General features: G+C 42.7%; 1 protein-coding gene and 1 long non-coding RNA gene across 2 annotated transcripts; both read right to left on the minus strand.

Annotated features, from left to right (window-relative positions):
• Positions 1–2,365: 2,365 nt before the first annotated feature.
• LOC136777048 (uncharacterized) lies at positions 2,366–4,385 on the minus strand. The gene is made up of 3 exons (XR_010823211.1): positions 4,285–4,385; positions 2,684–2,751; positions 2,366–2,492 (listed from the first exon to the last, which is right to left on the minus strand). It is a non-coding gene; the product is annotated as an uncharacterized lncRNA (long non-coding RNA).
• A 6,261-nt stretch (positions 4,386–10,646) lies between these two features.
• ND-B17.2 (NADH dehydrogenase (ubiquinone) B17.2 subunit) lies at positions 10,647–11,562 on the minus strand. Its single transcript, XM_066732954.1, has 3 exons — positions 11,262–11,562; positions 11,073–11,155; positions 10,647–10,994 (listed from the first exon to the last, which is right to left on the minus strand). Exons 1-3 carry the CDS (start codon positions 11,363–11,365, stop codon positions 10,753–10,755), a joined length of 429 nt encoding a protein of 142 aa, XP_066589051.1. The 5' UTR covers positions 11,366–11,562; the 3' UTR covers positions 10,647–10,752.
• Positions 11,563–11,736: the final 174 nt, after the last annotated feature.

The raw sequence follows: 11,736 nt of genomic DNA on the forward strand, positions 1-11,736 counted from the left end.
ATATTCTCTCTCTTTCTCTCTCTTACTCCGATAATGAATCCGTGCGAATTATTCGAGGTTATTATAAAAGTAATAGCCGAGTAATTTAATAAGCGTCGTCGAGTTTGAGAGCGAGTGTCCCCCTAATTCGTCGAGCTTGAGAGCTCAGGCCCCTGTCACGTTGCAGATGTGCCCGCTGCCGATCCATTTAATACACGAGCCGTAATATTTCACCTAGCATTATGATAATACTATTATCATCCTCCTTTTTTCCCCCTGGCTAGTTTTATTAGCCGTCAACCGGGCATTAATAAAACCAACGATGCATCGAACACTAGATCGTCCTCTCTGAACGATCGAGCAGCTTCGAGAGCACTCTAGCGGCGAATCATCGAACTAAGGTCAACCATGTATGGAAAACTAGTCGCGTGATATTGAAATTATTAATCGGAAATGGGGAAAAACAAACTGAAAGAGACCGTGGCGCACAGTTCAGTCGTACGTTTGCGCCCGTGGACGGGGCCGACGGCTGACGTTGATTTATCGCGTTTCGAGGGATAAGGTGAATTTATCGTGCCTCATTTTTATGCATCCGACCACTTCCGGGGGACACGATCGATGTCCGGTTGATACTGGATATCTGCTGGATCTCTCGTTAATTTAAATCCGCCATTGATTCAATTTCTACGACTGTACGCGTGGTCGGACAAGAGGCAGATGAGTTTCTTGTTTGTCAGAGATTACGCCACTGTACTTATGTGTGTAAACATGGGCGTAGACGCATGTCGAGAGAAATGCAACGGGACGGCTCGAATTATCGTCAGATTATTGTGCTCGCGTGTCACGATTAATAGGATTCGGCGGGTAGTAATTCGTTGGATAATGCGATGAGCTAGACTGCGTCACTGCGCAATCGACGTGCATCGACGTGCTGGAGATGGCTGGGTGGAGGGGGGAGTGGCAGCGAGAAACTGGTAGAAAGAGGTGGTAGCGTATAAGCCTGCGCATCAAAATATGCTTACGACGCGGCCAATCCAAAGCCAATAGCTTTCTTGGAACGATGTGTTTACACTGAGACGAAACCTGACATGCTGGATTTATCCAGTGAGAATTTAATAAAGCCTTATCTGTGTGGCCAATGCAAATATTTGTAACGCTCGGACCAAGGGATGTCCAGTCGTGTCACGTTTTAATTGAAATAGGCTTTTGGCCGGCCACAGACTTTATCGGACCTGGAAAATAATTAAAACGCACAGATCCACGGATAACTCGTTCAGCCTGCAACTGCAATGTCGATATGGCGCTGCGAGGCGACCAATCATCTCGTTCGACGACCAGTCTGCTCGTCCTCTCTGTACCACGTACATACACTGCATACAACGCTGTAAGATCGTATCGCCTACCTCGCTATCATTAAGGAACTCGCTGATTATGGACTACCCAAGAAGCTCGTATAGCTTATATATTGAAGTAATTTCTTATGTAATTTAGTTTAATGAATCCGAACCGTTTGTAAAAATTGACTAGAAATTTTTAAACGGGTTTTAATTTTGAAGAAAAAAATCTACAGAAATCAATCATAAAACCTATGAAAGCCGAATATACAGGGTGATCGGTCTAAAGGTGCCAACCTGAGAAATCTAGATAGATGAGGGAGTTTTCAGGAAAAAATCCTTATAAAATTTGAGTCTAGTTCTTAATTAAAAGTAGTTGAGGATTAAAAATCTTTTAATTCGAGTAATACACCGGAATTGCCTGACCAATAGAATACTTCGAATCTAAGAAGCTGGAAAATGTTACTCTTTAATAAATTATTTATTTTTTATTTAGCGAGGCAAGGAAAACTCATGTTCCTCCATATGACTAGTTCTAAACAACTCGTACCATGAATAGTATGGAATTCAACGGTATACATAAGGTATGCTCTTCTATATTGTAATATTAAGGATTCTTCGAGTTGCCGAATGAAACAATGAAACAAGCAAAACGCTTTTCTATTGCAGACAAAACTGCCCTTAATCGTCGGCTGTGTTACATGTCTATCATTCGGCAATGTTTTCATAACTGACTCCAAGTTCTTTACCCATATCGCCAGTCGAATACATCGAACGGTCGAGAATCCTTAACCATCACCTCTATCCCGCCAATAGGCGCGTGTTTTTTTTTTATGTAGATAGGCGCATGGGGTGCCACGGACACCCCATTTGGTTTTCGTTACTTGACGTAAAATATTTACAAATTCAGATTTATTTTTCAATAAATATCATCTATGCGTGTTCCCTTTGATATACAATAGCAGTTGCATTTCTTTAAGTTATTTCCATTAATTAAATGCTAATACTTATAAGTGACAGCACAAAATTTTCGCTAAGTTACCGATAGATTTCTATTCTTGGAGTACTCTGGACACCCCACCCGCCCATTAACGGGTTATTTACTTAACGTACTTAATTTCTCCTATAATATCGGCAATATTCGATGCTTCATCGTACAGTAAAATTTCCAACGATTACCTATTCACCAAAAAGAAAAGTTAAAGATCTGCTTGATGTATCTTCATCATAAACACTGGGTCTATTTTATTTTCGCTACACTACTGAACTGGTGCAATTAGTAGAAATAAAAAAAAACAAGTTCTCTCTTATTTTAACTTATTGAATTAATGTGCTATAGTGCAGCAGTGCGGCAAATTAAACTGACTTACTATAAAATCCTGCCATCCCTTTTGCTCACGCAATATCACATGCTGATTACGTGTTCCATTATGAATCCCTGAAAAAAAATAGAAATTCAGTCTTTGATTAGCGTTTCATCCGAATTGACAATATAATTCGTGTCCTTGGGACCGATCGTCTGCTCGGAGAAGCCGTAATTACAGGATTACTCGGGATAATTGAATATATCTCACGGGACGCGGCGTAAACTTGCAAAAGTTTTTAATAAAAATGGTAATATATATCCAAGTTATAAAGATTGGGGAGAGAAAGCAAGAGGGGTTCGTTGCGTGCCTTTTTTCTCAGGGAAGAATTGTTAAACTTCGTGCGTTTACAATTATCTTAACCTAATATGTACGCGTGTAGTCTGGAATAGTTCGTGACGAACAGAAGTTCAACCGTACACTACATCATAGCTGTTATTACGCGAGGTTCAATCGGGATTTTCAAGGAACAGACCAGGATGTTTTTCCCATGCAGATAAACGTGAAATCTCGCGAAAAGGCGCAAGTCAATGGTCGTGAGTCAGTGGGATTGCAGAAAGGCATGTGGAGGGGGAGTAGCAAGGGGGAGGGAGGGGGGCTGGATAAGGGTGTAAGAGAGGTTGGATCTTGACGGGTATCTTACCCCTCTCGATAGCCTTGTTTCGCTCTCGCCGATTTAATCCGGGATTCAGCACTCAATTTGGTGCGTTACACAGCGGTTTGTATGCCCCAGCTCGCCTTACTCAACACGCTACTAGCTACACCCTCTTGCTATTACCGTTCCTACAACCCGCCCATACTAGATCGCTTTATCCCCGTATACCGAAACTCCTACCCTAGCAACTATCTCTTTCCCTGGCACGCAAACTCTCTTTCTAATATTTTTCACAACATACGAGCTCTCACACTCCGATGTACTATCCCCTCCTACCATATTTTCCACCTCTTTTGCTTTAGTACAAAATTCTCCCACGACCGGCGCGCTATCTCGCGTCGATCTTCCTAATTTGGAGTCTCGTTTGCTCTCGTTCGACAGGTCCCTTCTCGTTGTCTCGTTCAACGATAGGGTGCGAGAGCGAGCGAAAACTGGAGCTGAGAGAGCTCGCGTCCCCTCGTTCGCATTTAAATTAGATTAGATAAGTTAGTCAATGCGGTGTTGGAAGTAAAACCAGGGATTTTGCGTCGAGATGGGTATTATTGGTAGTTGGGATCGAGGATCTCCGGAGATTCACAAATGGTCAGTGAAAAGTTTGAGACTGCGCGAGGCTCGCAAGATAATCATGCCGTAAAAGCAGAGAATGGAGAAGAAGAAGAGACCGTAGGAGAATCGAGTAGAGAGTGAAGCGAGCGCTGGGTAGGCCATAAACAAGTGCTTACCGCAATCTAATGCGTCTGTAATTGCTCGAGCACCAGTATCTCCCCCAACGGTGCTCCCACTTGCTCCCGCGATTTAATTACTATGTAAATGTCGCGTTCCCCAACCTGTCCACCCCCTCCCCTTAAACCCCCGAAATCCCCCCTCCACCCGGACGCTGTCGCCCGATGTCCTTAATTACTTTATACGTTATTATAGCCCACCACCAACTTCCGTCGACCGTCGCACTTACACACACGTATTCCACACTCCATTTCACTCCTACCGCACCGCCATCTCTCTTGCTCTCCTTGTACTCTTGCTCGGTCCAATTATTGCCGCTGATGGAATAGCCTGGAAGACAAAAAAAAGTAAATAAATAAAGCTTGTTCGGCTCCTGAGAAAATTATTCTCGACGCACGAGCGCCGATTAAATGTTGTCGTAGATTTACAAGCCCCTGTTATGTCCCTTTATCTCCTCGCTCCCTCTATCACTTACGATGATCTAATTCCAACCTTCTATGGCTTTAGCCTGTTAGCCAAGTATCTACAAGCGATGCGTGTCGCCTGACAAGTAGGGTGCGACTTTTGTGCCATTAAAAGATTTCCAAACGTCACCCTCCCTCCCCCCTACCCAACTGACACTGCAAAATCGGCCGCAAAATTATAACCTCGATAAGCCTTTCCACTATTTCACCCCCGAACAAAAGCACGCCAACTGTGGTATCTCGTCGTGTTTTCGTGCACCGCTATGAATTCCCTTTGTTTCATTTTGCGAGTAATAGCAAAAAGAAACGCTGAGATTGAGATGTTTATCGAGGGAAAGTTTAGCTTTTATACGTGGAAAACGTTGGAGAAACAATGGGCTTCGCGTTCCTAGAGGGGGGCTATAAATGGGCTCGCTGTCCACAGGAGTCCGATAATGTGGCGTCCGCAGAGGGTCGTGGAGGGCCTCGACCAGTTTGTCAGACGGCGATGTACCTAAGAGGCTCCTCCAGTCAGACCAAGCCAAACGCTCCACGTCGATTTGTCTTGCACCGCAATGGGATAAACTTGGCGCGGCCAGCCACCGGCATTTCTCAACACCAAATTCAATCCGAAGCCTGCTCCACTCGCCATCTACAATTATCCCCACTACTCTCAGCGGAAACGAAGAAAATTTCAAACACACTCGTTAATTCTAATTTTCCGTCACGAGTCATTAAATTTTGCCACTCGCACGCGAGATTATTAACGAGAATGCATTTCCCCCCCTACGGTGGATCCCGCTCTCGATCCTGCCCTCTCCCGGTAGCATCGGGTAATTAATATCCAGGGACTGATATAGCATTTGATCACCGGCAAAATCATTTATTTACCGATGTCACGACTCCGATCTTCCATCATTTGCTTCTCTCAATCCACTTGATCTCGTGCGAATTTCCAAATGGCTCTCGTTATGGATGCTTCTTTTCATGCGCGTTAAAGCTGGCCTTAAACAAAGAACAGATTAACGATGGAAAAAAGAAAACACTCGCGTAAACTCTCGCTCTCTCTCCTCTTCGACGTGACGAGATATGAATCACTCGGTTATTGGAGAGTTTGGCCGGTTGGTTTAAAATTAATGAAAAAAAGTTGGGTAGAGCGAGGATATTAATAACGCGATCGGTCGCGCGGGCTGTTCAGGGAACGCTAGGTATCGAGGGGGGAATGGGAGGGGGGAGGGGGTACTAGCCGTAGCAAGTAGCGAATGTGTATACGAAGCGAAGCGTGTGGCACAGCGAGGAGGGTGTCGTGAGTTATGAGTGCTCTGTGATATCAATGCATCAATTTGGCTAAACGAAGGATTAATTTAATAACAAGTCAGCAGAGGGATCGCTGGATGATGTATAGAGAAAGGGAAGAGCAGTAAACGATGCTCCAGCACATAAACCTGCGTCGCCGCTCTTTTGTAGCCTCTCCGGACTATTGAGCGCACTGTAAACACACTTTGCCCCCACCCTGACTCTACTGTTCCTACCACAGTGTCTACACTGTCTACTATAGTACATACTGCTGCTGCGCTGCTACTGCCACTGCTACTCGCTAGTTACTGCTGCTGCTCAACGGCTAAACACGCTACTACTGCTTCCTTTCGGACGAGAATAAAAATCAAACAAGGTTGTCCTTTTACAAGCGGACAAACTAAAAGTTCTATAGTGTATTTATGCTGCACGCCAACCAGACCGTCTTTACGAGGAGGAGAAGTGGGCGGGGATAGTGTAGGGTTTGGATATCACTTTCATCGCGGCGTAATGTTACTAAGCGACAACTTCTCTCGCACCCTCTATCTGTCATGCCAATTAACCAGCCCTCTCTTCCATCATCCCTTACACACGGACCTCCCCGCAAAGGAATAGGGCTGGAAGCTGGCGGATTTACGCGACCCTTTAGCATGATACATTTTTCACGATACTTTCCGTCCCTGAAGAAATCCTGGCGAGAAAATTTTTTAGCCAGATTTACTTATCCCCTCCAGTCTTCTGGGTCTTTCGAAGCATATATCGCACCTAACCACACTCGCAAACACTTTATTCGCAGTGCGACCAAGCTCTCTAATTGAAATTGAGTGCCCTTTAGATATAATTCCACGCTTCTCGCCAGAAACTTTCGAGCTTCTACGCGACCCGAATTTTATAGTGGACGGTTGCCACTAACTCGTGTAAGCAAATGTCCTTGTAATTAAGAAACATGGCAGTGTCTCGAGCCAACAGCCCGAGATTCTTTCTCTTTCTCTCTCGGGTGTCTGAAGTGCGAACATTGCATTAGCAGCTTGCTGTATATCAGCCAGCCGCCTCCCTCGTCTATACCACCTACACACTTCCGATACTCTCCAAGCTTAATGGAAAGCCGATATCCTTGTTTTATTACGCTCTACCGGCAAAGCCATGAAATCGACTATTAAACTAATAATAATGCGTTTTTCGAATTGCTGAAGAATTTGAGGAAAATAAAAGAAGCTAATAATATCTGAAGATATTCGAGTGTAACGAATAGTTTATAGCGGTAGCGAGCTTTTATCCCCGTCCGTTATAAACATGGAAGGCTTTATTGTTTGACGTTTCGTTATCTAATTGGTCGTTACATGCGCGCCACGGGAATCGTTTCGTTCCCGTGATGCCTGCCGTTTCATCCTATCGGCTCCTCGTAATCCTTTTCAATTGGTATCCATAAGGACAGAGACACGGCGCAGCTATCGTAATTCACAAAACCGCGATCTTTGCATTTACTGCCCCTAACCTCCTCTCCTTCTCTCACTCCATCACTTCCACAATGATTGCGGGTATTATTTCCCAGCTTCCGTCACGTTCCGGCTTTGATTCTCCCGGTCCATTCATACCAGGAATAGATACACCCTTTTATAAGGTGCTTTTGTGCGTGGCGGTGCAGGTAATCTTTTTTTAAGCATAGACACGTCGAGTCGAGTCAGCTTACTATACAACTATTGCCGGACCCGAGCCCGAGAGTAGAAAAGACGCGGCAATATGGTTAGCGTGGAATGGAATGGAAAGGATGTGTATAGTATATGTATGTGGACAACGACGACGACAAAGAGGAGAAGAATTGATATGGAATATGGAAAGGGGGTGTGCAAAGAGGGAGAAGAAGGTCGAGAAGAAGAAAGTAGGCAGGAAGGCAGGCAGGCACGGAGCAGTATCATAAAATAAGTTGGTGGTGTGGATGGTCACCTAGCTCTCTTCTAATGGACAATAACTGCGATATATAGCCTCATCCGAACTCCCCTACGTTAGGTTACTCCCCCTGTTTCTATCATGGCTTCGAAATACTCACCGAGTTTATTTGTAGAAGGTGTTACTTCAATGTGCTTAATGCGCGGCATAACCATTGTCATGTTTCTATGATCACTCACTTCACCCAGCTGTCTTTGCGACTACCGAAGATATCGAAACATCAAACGCCATCTTCCTTCTCTCATCGCTTTATCATAACCTCTTGCGTGCAACTCTGTCACTACGATGTAGAAAAACATGTTTGTAACAAGATTAAAATTGCCTCGCATTAGCTTCATGGGCTAGTTGTAAGTGCATAAAGTTACAATAGCGTACGTTTATTTTATTGCTGTTCGTCCAATAAAAGTCGCAATAATAATGTCGGACGTTTTCCCGATGCAACATGTTTGATTTAGTGTCGGACATTTTGCGATCGCATATCTGCCTCGTAAATCTCGCCGCGGTGGCGCCACTGCATAAAAATATCAAACGTCGATGTGTGCCCGCGTGCTCTCAGCCCCCAATCCCACGTAAAATATTGCTCGCGATTCGGTAAAACGGAAATACCCTCGCGAGCCGTGCTCGACGTCTGACGATAACCTCAAAAATTCAGAAATTAAGTAGGCTTAGCGATCGCCACAGGTCTTTGGCCTATCGCCTTTCCTTTCGGTAGCCTCGGGAATCTTGTTAACTCACTGTGGACAAAGCCACTTGTTATTAACGATAATAGCGCTCGATAACTCGAAACTTTTATTGTTTTTATTTATACAACAAACATTTGTGCCTCGGACACGGGGCTACTATACCTATACCACCACAGCGATTCTTTCTCTGAGAAGCAAAAGAGAGAGAGAGAGAGAGAGAGAGAGAGTCACGTGACGAACAGTGGATGATATAACACAAGATCACATTGACGTTGGGGGGACCCGAAATATCATAAGACTGCCGGTCTGTTGTCTCGACAAACACTCGATATATTTTTGGGAATCCCTGATGAATTCCTCCCGTCATCCTCGGGTCTACAGGTGATGCACTGCTGTATCGATGTCTCTGTGTTATCTTTGCTTGTAATAACAACAGAGTACCCCTGCTTTCTACCACACCACGATTATTCCACGCTCGACATTCGACAACAGTGTTGAAACTACGCGTATCGGGGCCTTTCAAATACCCTATTTTTTTCCGTTCTGTTTTTCGTGGGAGAAAGAGCTGGATGCAAGCATATCGACGATGGTGTATGCAATCGGCTTTGAAAGATGAGGTTTGGGAGGAGAGAATAGACGGGAAAGAGGGAAAAAGAGAGAAAGAAGAGATCATTAGAGATGCACAATGCTATCTCGCAGGTTCTCTTGTCACAATCCTTGAAGAAATCGAGGGTGAAGGTGAAAGAGATGGAGGGGGAGGAGGGTAAGGTCAATGGAGGAGCCGGTTTAATAATAATAATGAAGGCAAAGATTCCCGACCGTTCCCCAAGAGGGCCTCACCTCCTTACAGCACCTTCTTGTAGCTCCTCCTCCACCTCTCCTCTTCATCCTTGGAAGAAATAAAAGCGGAGTCGTAAGAGCGGATGATTAATATCCAGCCGACAGTTTGTGAAGCAGGCGGCCAATAAACGGGATAAAAATACTCGTGAAAAATAGCGCGCTCATTAGGGGTACAGTCACATCTGTGACTGCTGCAAGAGAGAGAGAGAAAGAAAGAGAAAGTGAGAGAGCACTCCTTCCTGAAGAGTCAGGGAGATTCCATCCTCGGAGAACACGGGCTAAAACGAGTGGTGGTGGAAGGAGGGGCAGATTTATTAAAGTAAATGGCAGATTATTTTAATATTCCGATGGGTGTGCGCCCCATTCGTTGTCTTGTGCAATCCAATAATCCTCCGTGGACGATCTTTTTCTTTCTCCTATTACGAACTAGAAGGGGCTACCAAACATTATACGATATCCTTTGTACTTTTTCTTATTCATTATTTACTCGAATGTATGTGGATTTTGTTACCCTCAGATCTTTTAAGTCATCTTTTTAAAAGATTTCTTTTTTTTTTGTTTATTTTTTTTTTGTAATTTATACTCTTAAAAATATTGCGGAGTGAATAGTTGTTTGTGATATTACTACTAGAGTGCAAATTAAAGATGAAATTACGGCTTATCCGTTATAAGAAGACGATTGGAGGAGAGACTGAAAAAGATATAAGCGAATATCGCAGCGAGGCCATCTATACTCGAGTAATCGTATCTCAAGTTATAGTCGGTAAGTATGATTCCGACAATATTGTCTTTAATTATCACAAAGACATTTATAATTATAAAATTTAAATTACAGATTTACTTAAGAGTAAGGAATTAATTTGTTAGAGGATACGAACGAATTATGATTTCTGCAAGTTTTTCATGCTACTTATCTAACTGACTGACAGACTTCCTTATGTTCTTGTGCATTCTGGGAATCCAGATTTTGTTTGATTTATTTCCCAGGGTATCTCATCAAAATGCAGTTTTAACGATTTAAAAAGTACTAATGGATTCGAAAGTCTATTGAGAAGTTAAGTTGGCGAGTTTAGCAAAAGGTGTCGTGACTCATCGGGGATCTAATCATTTCGACACAGGGATTAGATGCGAGTTTCATGAATGAACGTGGTATGCCGTTATGAATGAACGAGCCCCTGCGGGTATACTTGACAACGGGCGGAGCTGGAACCACAAAGCAAAAGGCATTCATCATGACTTTCTGAGATGACGCACCTGTCCACCATATACGGCGATGACTGACTATACAAAAATCACATTTTTTCAAGAATACTTGTCATACAAATCCCTACCTACATCCGGTCTTAAGAATTAAACAAAAACAACTTTTTCTCGTTAAATAATCTTCAATGAATTTCTTTATTAAATTATAGTTTATTATTTACATAATATTATATGCTACATTGCAAAGATCGGACACAATTCTATTCTAAGATCATACTACAGTATTTACTGTGGTGGTGTCCATGATTCGATCTTGGGCTTGGGTGTAGAGTAAGGGTAATAAGCTAATTTTGTGCCTGAAAAATTAGGTGTGTGCTTTATCATCCACCTATGTTTCGGCCTTGACAGGTCTTTGTAAGGTGGTAAGTCAGTTTTACGGTGAATCCAGCCATACCATTCTGGTGAAATCATTGAAGCATCATATGATTTATTGAATTTTATATTATAAACTACCCATCTATCTCTCCCTATAAAAATTCAAACGATAGAACACCTCTTTAATTATATTCTATTATGCTACTGAATGCATTATAAACACTATTTACCAAAGAAAAAACTGCTATTCTCATAATATCTGTTTCCTAGTTCATCTGTACCAACAAGGTCACCATAAGGAACGTCATCGATTCTATAAGAAAAAGTTTATCTATTTAGTTTAAAAATTGAAAACTGGAATGTTATACAATACAATCAACATGGTTAATAATGTTTGCAATTATGATTTTTATACTAACTGCTGAGCCACTTCAAACAATTGCCAAGGTCCACCATAGCAAGTTAAATATTTATAAAGAACACGAATTTTTGACAAGCCTGTTATTTGCATTAGTTTATCCATTTTATGTTCGTTGCTCCTTTTTCTTGCATTTGTTAGGTTAGGTTCTCCCAAATAACTAAAATCGACTTTTATCTATGTCGATTCTTGTCCGAAATGTCAAACGCGGTCTATTCAAAAAAGGTATCAGAATTTTTTCTAAATATCACATTTGAATTCACAAATTCATTTTTGTGTTCTTCGCTCACTTTTTTTTCTTGTTGTTTCACTCCATTCTCCAGCAGCACAAAAAAAAATGCTCCAAATCACAAACTTACAGCGCAACAAAACACAACAACAATGACGCATCGATCGGTAAGGTAGTAATATGATGACGGTGATGAGAATTGTGAGAAATCAAAAAGGGTAGCGGACAGCGGTTGCGTTGCGAATTG

Source organism: Prorops nasuta, unplaced genomic scaffold, assembly GCF_024137725.1.
Source record: "Prorops nasuta isolate Cenicafe-Biocafe unplaced genomic scaffold, Cenicafe_Pnas_1.2 PNAS00010, whole genome shotgun sequence".
Taxonomy (NCBI): domain Eukaryota; kingdom Metazoa; phylum Arthropoda; class Insecta; order Hymenoptera; family Bethylidae; genus Prorops; species Prorops nasuta.

Coding starts and splice junctions, on each gene's coding strand:
- ND-B17.2 (XM_066732954.1), bottom strand. CDS start 11,365: ATGGATAAACTAATGCAAATAACAGGCTTGTCAAAAATTCGTGTTCTT. Junction 11,156..11,261: donor TTGTTTGAAGTGGCTCAGCA/GTTAGTATAAAA, acceptor TTTTTCTTATAG/AATCGATGACGTTCCTTATG. Junction 10,995..11,072: donor GAATAGCAGTTTTTTCTTTG/GTAAATAGTGTT, acceptor GAATTTTTATAG/GGAGAGATAGATGGGTAGTT.